This window comes from Olea europaea, chromosome 13 (assembly GCF_002742605.1).
Source record: "Olea europaea var. sylvestris chromosome 13, O_europaea_v1, whole genome shotgun sequence".
Lineage (NCBI taxonomy): Eukaryota > Viridiplantae > Streptophyta > Magnoliopsida > Lamiales > Oleaceae > Olea > Olea europaea.
Window position 1 is genome coordinate 19,519,861 of NC_036249.1, and position 11,470 is coordinate 19,531,330.

Here is an 11,470-nt window from a genome sequence, read left to right on the forward strand (position 1 = left end):
CGTCAAGGTTCTTGCCTAGGAAGTCCTTAATTTTTTCTCTCAAAATGTTGGACAGGCCTCTGCCTACCTTCAACACCTTGGACGGATCTCGGGGGTCGACTGAGAAGCTCTCAAGTTCCTCTACAGGGGATGCTTGAGGCTCATGTTCCATTATGCGGGGGTCGATCTCATCAACGATCAGCACCTCCTGAATAAGTGGTGCGTCAATCATATCAACATCTTCCTGGTCAGTGGGAGCGTCACCTGGGACATCTGCCATGACCACATCAGCCATGATCACATGGACGTCCCGGGGCTCTACCTTCTTAATGGAGCTCAGATAGCACTCTCGCGAACCTCTCTGGTTGCCTCTCACCGTTGCCACCCCATTTTCTGTTCAGAATTTCATGCATAGGTGGTGGATGGAGGTGACTGCTCCCAATTCTTTTAGGGCTGCCCAAGACTCCGTGGTAAGCTGACCGGCTGTCAACTACGAGGAATTCCATAAAGTTCATCGTAGTTTGAGGAGATTCTCCCATCTCCACTGCCAGTGTTATCTTTCCTTTCGGAGTGATGCTTTCTCCAGTAAATCCGTACAATGGAGTGGTGGTGGGCGTCAACTGATGGTCCAATATCATCTTGTCAAAGGCGGACCCGAATAGGATGTTGACGGAGCTGCCATTGTCGACTAGCATTCGTTTGAGCCCATTTCGGGCTATGACATCCCTCACCACCAGCGCATCGCAGTGGGGATAATGAACTCTTTCGGCGTCTTCCAGGGTGAAGACAATGGGTGGTACTTGGTTTCTTCGAGAGCTACTATCCACAATGTAGCTCGTCAGAGGGGGGTGCTTAGCCTCCCTAGCATAATTTCTTTTGGTGTTTCGTGTTTCACCGCCAACATAAGGGCCTCCAAATATGGTATCTATCTCGTGGATAGGGGCCTCATCTTGAGCTTGCCTATTTCTTCGGTGTCTACGCCCTTCCTTGGGCCTCTCTATGTCTCGCTCTCTTCGCCTTGGGGATACATCCCTTTGACGAGGAGCAGCCACCTCATGCCCATGTCGGTTATCTTACCTGGGCGGGGGCCTGTTCGCCTGGGGCGAGTTATGTCTTTCTCTGGCGAGTTTCTGCCGGGAGCGGTGTGCATAATCTCTGCAATCCGCGGTGTCGTGCCCATAGGACCTATGGTGCAAACAGTATCCAGGGAAGTTCGGATTGGACCTATTTCTAGGTGCAAAACCACGGCTTCGGCCTCTTCCTCTACGGGGTCCCTGTTGGGCCTCCATCTGATGTGGGTCAGTGGTTGGGTTGACATCCTCATATGCCAAGGTTGGCACCGCGTTCAGAGTTGTGGTGGCCAGGGCTTGGCCGGAGTTCTCATTTCCGGATCGGTTCATCTGGCAGTCCATGAGGTAGGAGGTCGGTCCTCTACCTCGCTGTCTTTGAGGAGGGGGAGGCCTCTGCTTGCCCTGTTCCTATGCTCAATCAATTCTTCATTGATTATCTCCCTTCTCATCATCTCTAGTAGGGCGTCATAGGTGGTTGGATCTTGATTCTGCACGTCCCTCCAGAATAGGGTGTTCATGTTCAATCCTCCTCTCAATGCAGATAGTGCTTCTCTGTCGATGACTTGTACACAGTAGGTCATCTCGTCGGTGAAGCGGGATAGGAAGCTTTTCAAGGACTCGCCATGTCTCATGTCTTGAAGATGCTGGATGGGGGCCTCTCCTTCTTTGCTCACTGCAAACCTCTTCAAGAAGGTAGTTTTGAACTCGGGCCAGCTTCGGATGCTCCCAGATGGTAGCCTACTATACCAGATTTCAGCCGTTCCACTGAGGGTTAAATGGAATGCTCTGCACTTCACAGCTGGGGTGGCGCTCCTCAGGCTCATGTGAGTTTTGTAAGCGTTGAGGTGCTTTTCTGGGTCACCTCTCCCATCATACTTTGGTATTTTTGGCATGGCATAGCGGCTCGGGACCTGGGCATTTCTTAGTTCTCTTGAGAATGGCAAGTTCTCATCATTATCGTCCAAGTCACAGGACCTCTGCTGCTCATCAGAATCGTAGTCTTCGGCCTCGTACCTTGGTTGTTGGTGAAAGGGTCCGGGCCGGTTCCTAGCCTCTTCCTCCCTCCTTTGCGGCCTACTTCTATGCGGGATAGTGCGGGGGGCATTTTCATGCCTTCTCTCCGGCTGCTGGGGCATCGGAGGTGGAGGCTGTGGCCTCGTCCGAGGCTGCTGAGCCTGCTGTTGACTGGGTCTCGGTTCGGCAGGGCTGATTCTGTCAAAAACACTTCCTGCTCTCCTATGTCTTGGGTCTTGCTCATATGGAGGTGGAAAGTTATCATGGCTCATTTGGACCTCGGAGGGTCATCCAGATGCATAGTTGGAGGAAATGTCGACTCCCACTTCCCTCTCGAATTGGCTTTCACCCATATTCTGGCGAGGCAGCCCTATGACTTTGGACCTCGTCCTCTTGCTGATAGTGCTCGTGGGGGGCATATGGAGGAATAGGGAACCCTCCTTGGCTTTGCATTTGGGCCATGAGCTCCCTCATGACCAAGTTTTGGTTGGCTATATCCCTCATGTTGGCTGCCATGGTAGCCATTTCTCTTGATAGTCGTGCTGTCGCACGCATCCCACCTCTCCTTTGGTGGTGGTGGACCCTCGATCGAGCTGCTGGGGCAGCAGGCTGGGGAGGAACATTCGTACTTTTTCTTACCCTCCTTGGGGGAGTATCTTCGTTAGAACTCATTTTTCTTTTATCACACTTAGATTTCTCTAAGTGATAGGGGTTCCTCCTGTTCTTTTTCAAGAACAAATCCTTTTTCAAGGGGGGTTGCCCAAATGTTTTTCAGTAAGCTTTTACCACAAGGTTGCTCGTGGTTATGGTATGGTTCTCCACAGACGGCGCCAATCTGTTGACCCCAAAAAGTGCACCAACAGATGCCGGTCCCACCCGCGCTTGCGTGGGCGAATGTCCAACACGCTAAGACACGTGGACGGTCTAAAATGGGCGGTTTAAAGGGGCGTGGGAGTAGCCCAACGACGCGGGACGGTGACGTTCAGAATCCAGTGGGTTGTTCGTAATCCGATTGTACAATAATTATCAACCGGTGCTCGTAAATATATATGTGAAAGTGTATAAACTCGATTTGTATATTGCAAGTAAATGAGAGAGAGTTGAGTAAGTGTAGTCTTTAGTATTGATTCTTGCATTAGCCTTTGACATTATACAATGGGAGTATTTATAGTGATACATATAAAATGGAAGCCCTTGGATGAAGTGGCACGTAGCCTCATCTCTTTAGTTCAAACATCTTTTCCTAGGTATGGGGCTTGACTTGCTAGCTTGCAGCGCATTTATTGCTTGTGCAGGGCCTCCATGCTAGTGACAAGATTTGACCCTTATGCTTATGACAAACATTCCATCAATCATTCGAATAAGATCTGTGAAGGCGATCTCTTGGGAGAAGTGACCATGGAGGATGTTTCCTTGTGGTTAAGAGGCTCGTGTATCAACTTCGGGGCTTCGATCATTTGACAAATACTTCCATTTGAGGACCTCAGCTACATCCAACAGCTTCCATGCCTCGGGTAATGGGCCTCGGCTTGAAGCACTTCGGATATAACCCACCTCGGCAATGGGTAGGACAGGTGTGACAACACGCAACATGCTCTGTTTCTCTTGTCGGTGAGATTACTGTTGCACTTAGTTGTGTGAGAGTTTTGGATACGGTTAGAGTTTTTTAGTCCTAAATGTCTTGAAACTTTGAGATCTCGGAACTACTGTGCAAACAACTTGATTCTAAAAGGACATAATCATTTTTTGTTATTATTTTTAATGTTCTTGGATCAAAGGACTAATTTTCTGCATAAATTGAATAAGAAGAGACACCTTTAGTTCCTCGGATTAACCTTTATAGCCACAACATTTTACAAATTTCTTACGCAACTGCTCTAAAGTTAGTATCGCCACTGATTCTTACAACTATCGATATCTACATTTCCTCTAATAGATGAAAATTATTTAGAGTAGATCATCTATCGATGCTAGACAATGCATGGTTTGATGTGTTTATGGTCCCACTTTTATAACCTTTTTTTTAGGAAAAGCCTTTACCAAGAATATCATAGGAATGTGATTAGGATTGCCTCATGGTTCTACACTTGGTGGTATGAAAAGAAGGTCATCTTTATAATTTGGAATTTTGTCACCTTGAGTAAACATGGAGCTATCTTTGTGGTGGTTTATTAGTTGTAGTCCTAGTAGGTTAAACTTTCCTTTGTGTGATAGGCTAAGTAAACTTGAGAATAACAAAAATTGCCAAATGAGAAGAAAATTATTGAGCTAAAATGGATGAAACTCGATAGAATATAGGAAACTTAATTAAAAAAATACAAAGCATGAGAGTCAACAACTATTGTGATGACATGTCCACAATAGTCATGAAAAAATCCTGCCTTACATGCTCGATCTCAATATATTAAGTAGTTTCATTACATCATTCGAGATTTAACAGTGCTCTAAAAAATTTTTGTCTAACAACGCCTAGGCACAAGGTTCAGGCAAAAGGCCACATCTTAGCATTGAGCATTTAGTAACGCTTTATCAAATTTTCTTTTTCCATTATTTAAAAACCTTTTATTTAACTTTAATTTCAAGTTTTAAATGACTTAATATGTACAAAAGTCAAAAATGAAAAACGCATTAGAAAATTTGAAGTAGTACTTATCTAGTTTAAAGTTGAAACTATGAACAATAGTCTAGTTTTTTGCATTTCGAAAATTTGAAAGTTGTCTAATTGACTTATTAAAGGAATTATTAAATATAGCATTTTATAATTTTAGATGTTTAGTATATATTATTTTAATTATTAAATAAATTTTAAAATGATTAAAGTTAAAATTTTAAAAGATATTAAAAATTAGAAAATACTTTCTTATGCCTAGACCTCGCCTAGGTTTGTCAAACTTGAAACTTGACCTCCACATCTTGCCATGCTCTACACTTTTGAGAACACTGAGATTTTGTAAATCGAAGTGAAATTGGCATGGAGTTTATCAACACAAAGATCTGCCAGCGAATTTTCTGTAAAGTGGAACTCACATGGAGTTTACCAAAACAAAGATTTACTATCGAACTTTCTGCAAAACGAGTTACATTGACAAGTTCAAGAAATTTAAGAGATTGAAGATTACAAACTTAGATGGGGTAGTTAAATAAAATCTGTAATCTTCTAGAAGCATTAAAAAATGGTTGAAGACCAGAATTTGACGCCAAGATATTGGAAGATGAAGAAGTTTCTTTGGAAAGGAGGATCATGATCTTGGGTAATAAGAAGTCTTGCGATTGACTTTTTTTTAATGAATTTGTAATTGACAAAAATGCATTAGACTACAAATATAAAAATGAAAAATACATAGTAATTCTTGTACTGAAATCAAATTTTTCAATAAAAAAATCCAATTTTTGAAGTTATCTAGCATACAACAAATAGAAGCTGAGTATCTGAACCCCAATTGATTGAGGTATCAAGTGTCAAGTAAGATTAGGGTGGGAAAAAGATATCAGAAGCAATTGAATCACAATATCAACAACAGAGGGATGGTAGCCTATCCCAATAACTATGGACAAAGAAAACTAAGTCATTCTACAATTGAAGAAAATCATCTAAGATTATTTACTTGGAAAACACTTTGAACAAGACGAGTCAATTATCAATCAAGGGTGCAGCATAAGTTTGATTGTTTGGAAAATAGATTTAGAATGACAATTTAAAATATAGATTCACGGCTCATCGAGCATGGCTTTTGAAAAGTCAAAATGAGCTTTCAAACTTGTTAGGCCAATTTTATGAAAGTGTATTTGCCAATTTGGAGTTGAATCAATCAAAAAGATGTTAATTTTTATATAAAAGGATCAAAAGAAGAAAAATAAGAAACCTACATTGCAAATCATGTGAGGGAATTAGATCATAAAGTTTGGTACAAAAATCTTCACAATGCAATTTATATACCACTAGAAAGATAATTGTATTTCGATTTCAGCATAGAAAACATATCAAATTTGGAGTTGTGAATCAAAAGATGTGCGCCTTCAAATTTAAGGAATCAAAACTACCAATATTAGAAGATTGATGATCAAAGTGCAAATGGTCGAAATTTTGAGGACTATTGATGAGTGCAGTTTGTGCACTTATTTGGATCATATTACTAAGTTTATATATCTTGAAAATGTTCATTTTTACTTAACCAAGGGCTTTTTTTTTTTTCAGTGATGAACCTGCTTCTAATTCCAGTGGGAAAAGGGGAAATCCAAAGTATGAGGGCTAAATTGCAATATTTCAGTACTTGATTTGAACCACAAATGAAGATTAAAGATGTTGTGGGTTCAATTGGATGCAACTAAAAGTCGAATGGTTGAACTTGCAAGAGAAAGGATTTTAAAAAAAAATCAAAAATTGAATTCAATGACTAAAATGCAACATTCGGAAGTTTTTATATTTGGGTGACCGTCTATCATCAAAGAACAATTATCAAGTTGAAAATTTAGCTTAGGCGACTACTCAGGTTTTGCTTGGGCAATCAATCGAAGTGAAAAAAAATTCTTCTTCCCTTATCTGACTGAAATTCTTTTGGAAACAAATCTTTGGAATATTTTAAAACCCTAGGACCATCCCTAAGCATTCACCACACATTCCAACAGATTCTCAAAGATTTGGAGAGCATAGAGGAAGGCCAGAAATGCAAAAAACTACCCGAAGACCGGAAGATTCGATTCAATAATTAATTGGGTGATGTCACTTCTTCAATATTCTTTATGTTTTCTTATTTCCACCATATTGGGCTAAATTTATATGTGCTAGGACAACAATGAATCATGTGATATGATTTTTTAATATGTAATTTTACATGTTTGACGTTAAAAACAAGTTTTTGAGTATGAATGGTTTATATAGATTTCTTTTCTCCATGATTATTGTGCATGGTGATTGTGTAAATTTGATGGCTTGTTTCATGAATTCGAAAGAAAGGGAAAAAGCTCGACATGGTATAAATTTGTCATAGGATTCGATAGGGGATAGAAATATTCCGCTTTACTCTATGTAAATCTTTAAGTGTTTATAAAAATTCATACATTCTTGTGTATTCACATTCGTCATAGAAATATAATCGGGTCTTATATAAAAAATAAATTCAACATTACTCGAGAGATTGTTAAATAAAATAGGAACATTGATTCGTCAAAATTCAACCATATTGTCAAAGTGTAAAACTAAGTTTAGAAATGGATTATTGCATGGGGATTCGCAATCCTAGTACGTTCGTCATTCATAAGAATACATCAACTTGCATTCAACATAAATTTCATTTAGTTTGGTAAATTAATTTAAATTTGCATACGTAAGTTAATTTAGTTATAATTTTCATTACAACAAACACTCTCATTTTATAGTTTCGATTGAGGTCGTAGTACTTAAAATTGAACTGAATCAATCCTTGTGGGACAATACTTGGACTCATAATCCACTTTATTACTTGTTAACGAGCTATACACTTACCGTGGCACTAATTTGGACTTCTACCTGTGTTTTTGTATCATTATTTTCATTCCATTTTAGTTTTTTCCTCCTCTTTTTTAGGGTATAAAAAAGAACAAAAATAGTAGGATAAAAGATAACTGCGACAAATTTTAACAAGATGCTCGTATGTGACTTCATCATAAGGCAACAACAATTGACAATTCAAAAAATTGATGAGGGATAAATGCTTATTGGAGGTTTTATTATAAGACTGTTACTTCGAGATATAAAAGCAAAATGTGAACTCGATAAAACTGTCCTAGGTGACTTGCTTGCTGCATTATTTCTAACACAAAATTTGAAGTGGATGATTTGCCTGTGAAATTATTTCTTCTGCCAATTATTAATGAACATCAATTAAGAGAATCATGTCCACCATACTTCCAACAAATATAAGAGGGGAAGACTTTCCATGAAGATGTCATTGTTTCTTTGTCAAAAGTTTTGGATAAGGACATTGGAACTCGAGAAAACTTCAATTAAAAAAGATGAGCATGAAAAGATCGAGAAATTAATCATAACAGGTGAAAAAGAACTTGTTGCGTTCTAAGAAGATGAAATTAGCATGCGATTCCTCGACTTTATCGTTTCCTCAAAAATTGAGTTTGTGATTAAACCTTATGAGGAGATTAAGGTGTATATTGTTGAGTTCGAAATGGATGATAAGGCGAAGTCATACTACTTGGAAAATGACAAGGACAAAATTTGAAGTAAAGTTGTAATGTGGAACAAAGTCAAATTAAGCAGGACATCCAAAGCTATATTCAAAATGCTATGAAACACTTGTGCCAAAAGTCAAGCTCTAGAATGTAAATCAAGCGCTTAATGGGAGGCAACCCATTTGCTTATCCTCTTTCACTCATTTTGATTAGCTATTACATTACACATATTTTTAGGTAGCACGTTAGTATTTTTGGGACATCGGCTACGAACTCATACATTTAATGATTTTTAAAACGTTTTAGGTGGTATTTTAAAATTTGCATTAATAACTTAGGCATGTTTACTTATTGAATTCATTTTATTTGGATTCATCGTTAACATCTTAGCATGACATTGAGCTTACATTGATGCGATATGCATTCTTGATGTTGCACTTAGATTTCAATCTCCAAACAAATTTGAAAAACTCATCTCTTCCTAGTCAAAGGATTTTTGCATAGATGTACGCTCTGGTAGATAGTTTTTCCAAAAGTTAGAAGATTAAAATTTTTTGATGTGAATTTATTGCAAATATTTAAACCTTATATACTATTACTAACATTTATTTTATATTCTTAGAACAGCAAACTAAAGTCTAGCAACAAGAAAAATTGGCAGCTGTTATGAAATCTACCAGCGGGACCAGCTTGATCATTCTACCTATCTGCATCTACCCAGCGAGTTTTTGATCCTAACTCCTTTACTTCGATGATGATGATGATGATGATGATGATGATGATGATGATGATGATGATGATGATGATGATGATGATGATGATGATGATGATGATGATGATGATGATGATGATGATGATGATGATGATGATGATGATGATGATGATGATGATGATGATGATGATGATGATGATGATGATGATGATGATGATGATGATGTATTATTATTATTATTATTATTATTATTATTATTATTATTATTATTTGTTCTTACATTGGAGACAATAAAATATTTTAGTTTGGGGGTGTGTAGGCATTAGGATACTTGGATTCAATATATATTTATTTTTCAACAGTTGATCGGGTCCGTATAACTGTAAAACAAACAAACAAAAAGTGTTGAGTTAGCGTTGAACAACTTGTCGCCGATGATGATTTTTTTATTTTTTTTTATTTTTTTTTTGAATTGAGTACATCTTTAGTTAGATGCTAGATAACACCATAACTTATGCTTTTACCAAATCTTATCCATGTTAGATTTAATTATTTGATCACATAGCCATATAGACTTATCACTTATGTTGGGGTATGACTTAATTAAGTAGAATTAATTGTTGATGTTATTGACCTAAGTATGAATAAAATTTTCCAAGTCCTTCATATAGAAACCAAGCTACTATAAATCAGTTTGAGGGTGTGAAATTATTGCTTATTTTTATAGAAGTGTGATGGTTTCAGGTTTTCGGATCCCAACGTTAATTGAAGAAGTTTGATGTAAGGAGCCTAAAACGGGCACTGATCATTTAAATAAAAAAAAATTCAAATGTCATATATCTTTTACTTCTTTTCGTAGATTTTATCACTTATCATTCGAGTGATTAAACCTACAAGGGTATCTAAAAACTTGGTGCCCTATCTACAAGGATAATTTAGAAAGCTTAATGGAGAAAAGTATTGCACATAAGATGTTAACGAAATGAAAAATTAGATTCTAATATCAAAAGCAAAAGTTATGCATCTTCTAACTCTCTTCGTAGCATTTATGACTTGAATGATCAAGCCTGCAATGGTATCTAAAAACCTGGTGCCTTATAGTCATCTGACTTGGGAGTAATTGACTTAAAGCTCATTATAAAGGTCATTTAGAAAGCTTAATAGAGAGTAATATTGCATAGAAGATGTCAAAAAACAAAGAAAAAAGAAAAAATGTGATTTAGATTATCAGAAGTAGGATGCGCCGGGTAACGACTTTGAGATTTGAACTCTAGAGATTGGCTGTGTGACTTTGAGAAAAAATTATCATCTCATTTCTAGATTTACAAGTATCTAATTCTGATCGCTTTGTTTGAAAAAAGGCAGTATAATAATTTTAGAAACCCCATGTGCTGAAAGTACTTGGGATTGGAGAGAAAAGTATAAGAAGTGATTTTGCATGAGTGGTGTGAGAAAAAATGATCACAAGAGGATTGGGATTATGAATGAATTGACGACACTTCCTTAGTTGTGTTCTAGCATGAGTGAGAGTTCAACATTGCCTAATCACACACACACACACATACTTAGTCGAGCATTGGATAAGTAAAAATTTATTTTTGATGTCCTTTGGATATTTCAAAGTGTTACTTAAATTCGAACCTAGGGCATACTGTAAGCTGTTTCAACGTTGAGTCTAGTATTTGTGATTTATTTTTAGCAAGTAATATGATTTATTCCTGAGTTTTGTTTTGTTCGGGGATGAACAAAGATTTCAGTTTAGTGGTGTTTGATAAGTGCATTTTGTGCGCTTATTTGGATCATATTACTAAGTTTTTATATCATAAAAATGTTGATTATTACTTTATTTGGTTTAATTTTTATTTATTTCAGTGATAGACCTATTTTTAATGCAAGCGGAAAAGAAAAATGGGAAAATCAAAAGTATGATGGCTAAATTGAAACATTTTAATAGTTGTTTTGGACCACAAAATGAAGATTAAAAATGTTGTGGATTCAATTAGATGTAATTAAAAGTTAAAGGGTTGAGATTGCATGAGAAATGATTTAAAAGAATCAAGAATTGAACTCGAGGACTAAAATGTAACATTTGGAAGTTTTATAACTGGGCGACTAACTGTTATTTAGAGTGGTTTAGACTGGGCGATTGCAATGAAAAAATTATGGTTTTCTTATCTGACTGAAATTCTTATGAAAACAAGTTTTGGGAAGTATTTTAAACCCTAAGACCATCCCTAAGCATTCACCACACATTCTAATATATTCCCAAGAATTTGAAGAGCATAGAAGGAGGCAAGAAACGACTCAAAGACGTGAAAATTCAATTTAATAATTAATTGGGTGATTTCATTTCTTCAATGTTTTTCGTGTTTTCTTATTTCCACCATGTTAGGCTAGATTTATATGTGCACGAAGAACGATAAATTGTGTGATATGATTTTTTAATATATAGTTTTACATGTTTGACGTTAAAAACAAGTTTTTGAGTATTGAATTACTACAACAAAAATGATCATTTTCAACACATAAAAAA

At 37.2% G+C, this 11,470-nt stretch overlaps 1 protein-coding gene across 1 annotated transcript; it reads right to left on the minus strand.

The window, feature by feature from the left end:
• Positions 1–1,052: 1,052 nt before the first annotated feature.
• On the minus strand, positions 1,053–2,537 carry LOC111408517 (activating signal cointegrator 1 complex subunit 2 homolog). The gene is made up of 3 exons (XM_023038265.1): positions 2,413–2,537; positions 1,961–2,261; positions 1,053–1,457 (listed from the first exon to the last, which is right to left on the minus strand). Exons 1-3 carry the CDS (start codon positions 2,535–2,537, stop codon positions 1,053–1,055), a joined length of 831 nt encoding a protein of 276 aa, XP_022894033.1.
• Positions 2,538–11,470: the final 8,933 nt, after the last annotated feature.

Bases quoted from the DNA above. Each gene is read 5' to 3' on its own strand.
- LOC111408517 (XM_023038265.1), bottom strand. From the start codon at position 2,537: ATGAGGGAGCTCATGGCCCAAATGCAAAGCCAAGGAGGGTTCCCTATT. The intron at 2,262-2,412 runs GTGAAAGCCAAT...TGTTTTTGACAG, and splicing joins GCTGCCTCGCCAGAATATGG to AATCAGCCCTGCCGAACCGA. The intron at 1,458-1,960 runs GTCCCGAGCCGC...GATTGAGCATAG, and splicing joins GAGAACTAAGAAATGCCCAG to GAACAGGGCAAGCAGAGGCC.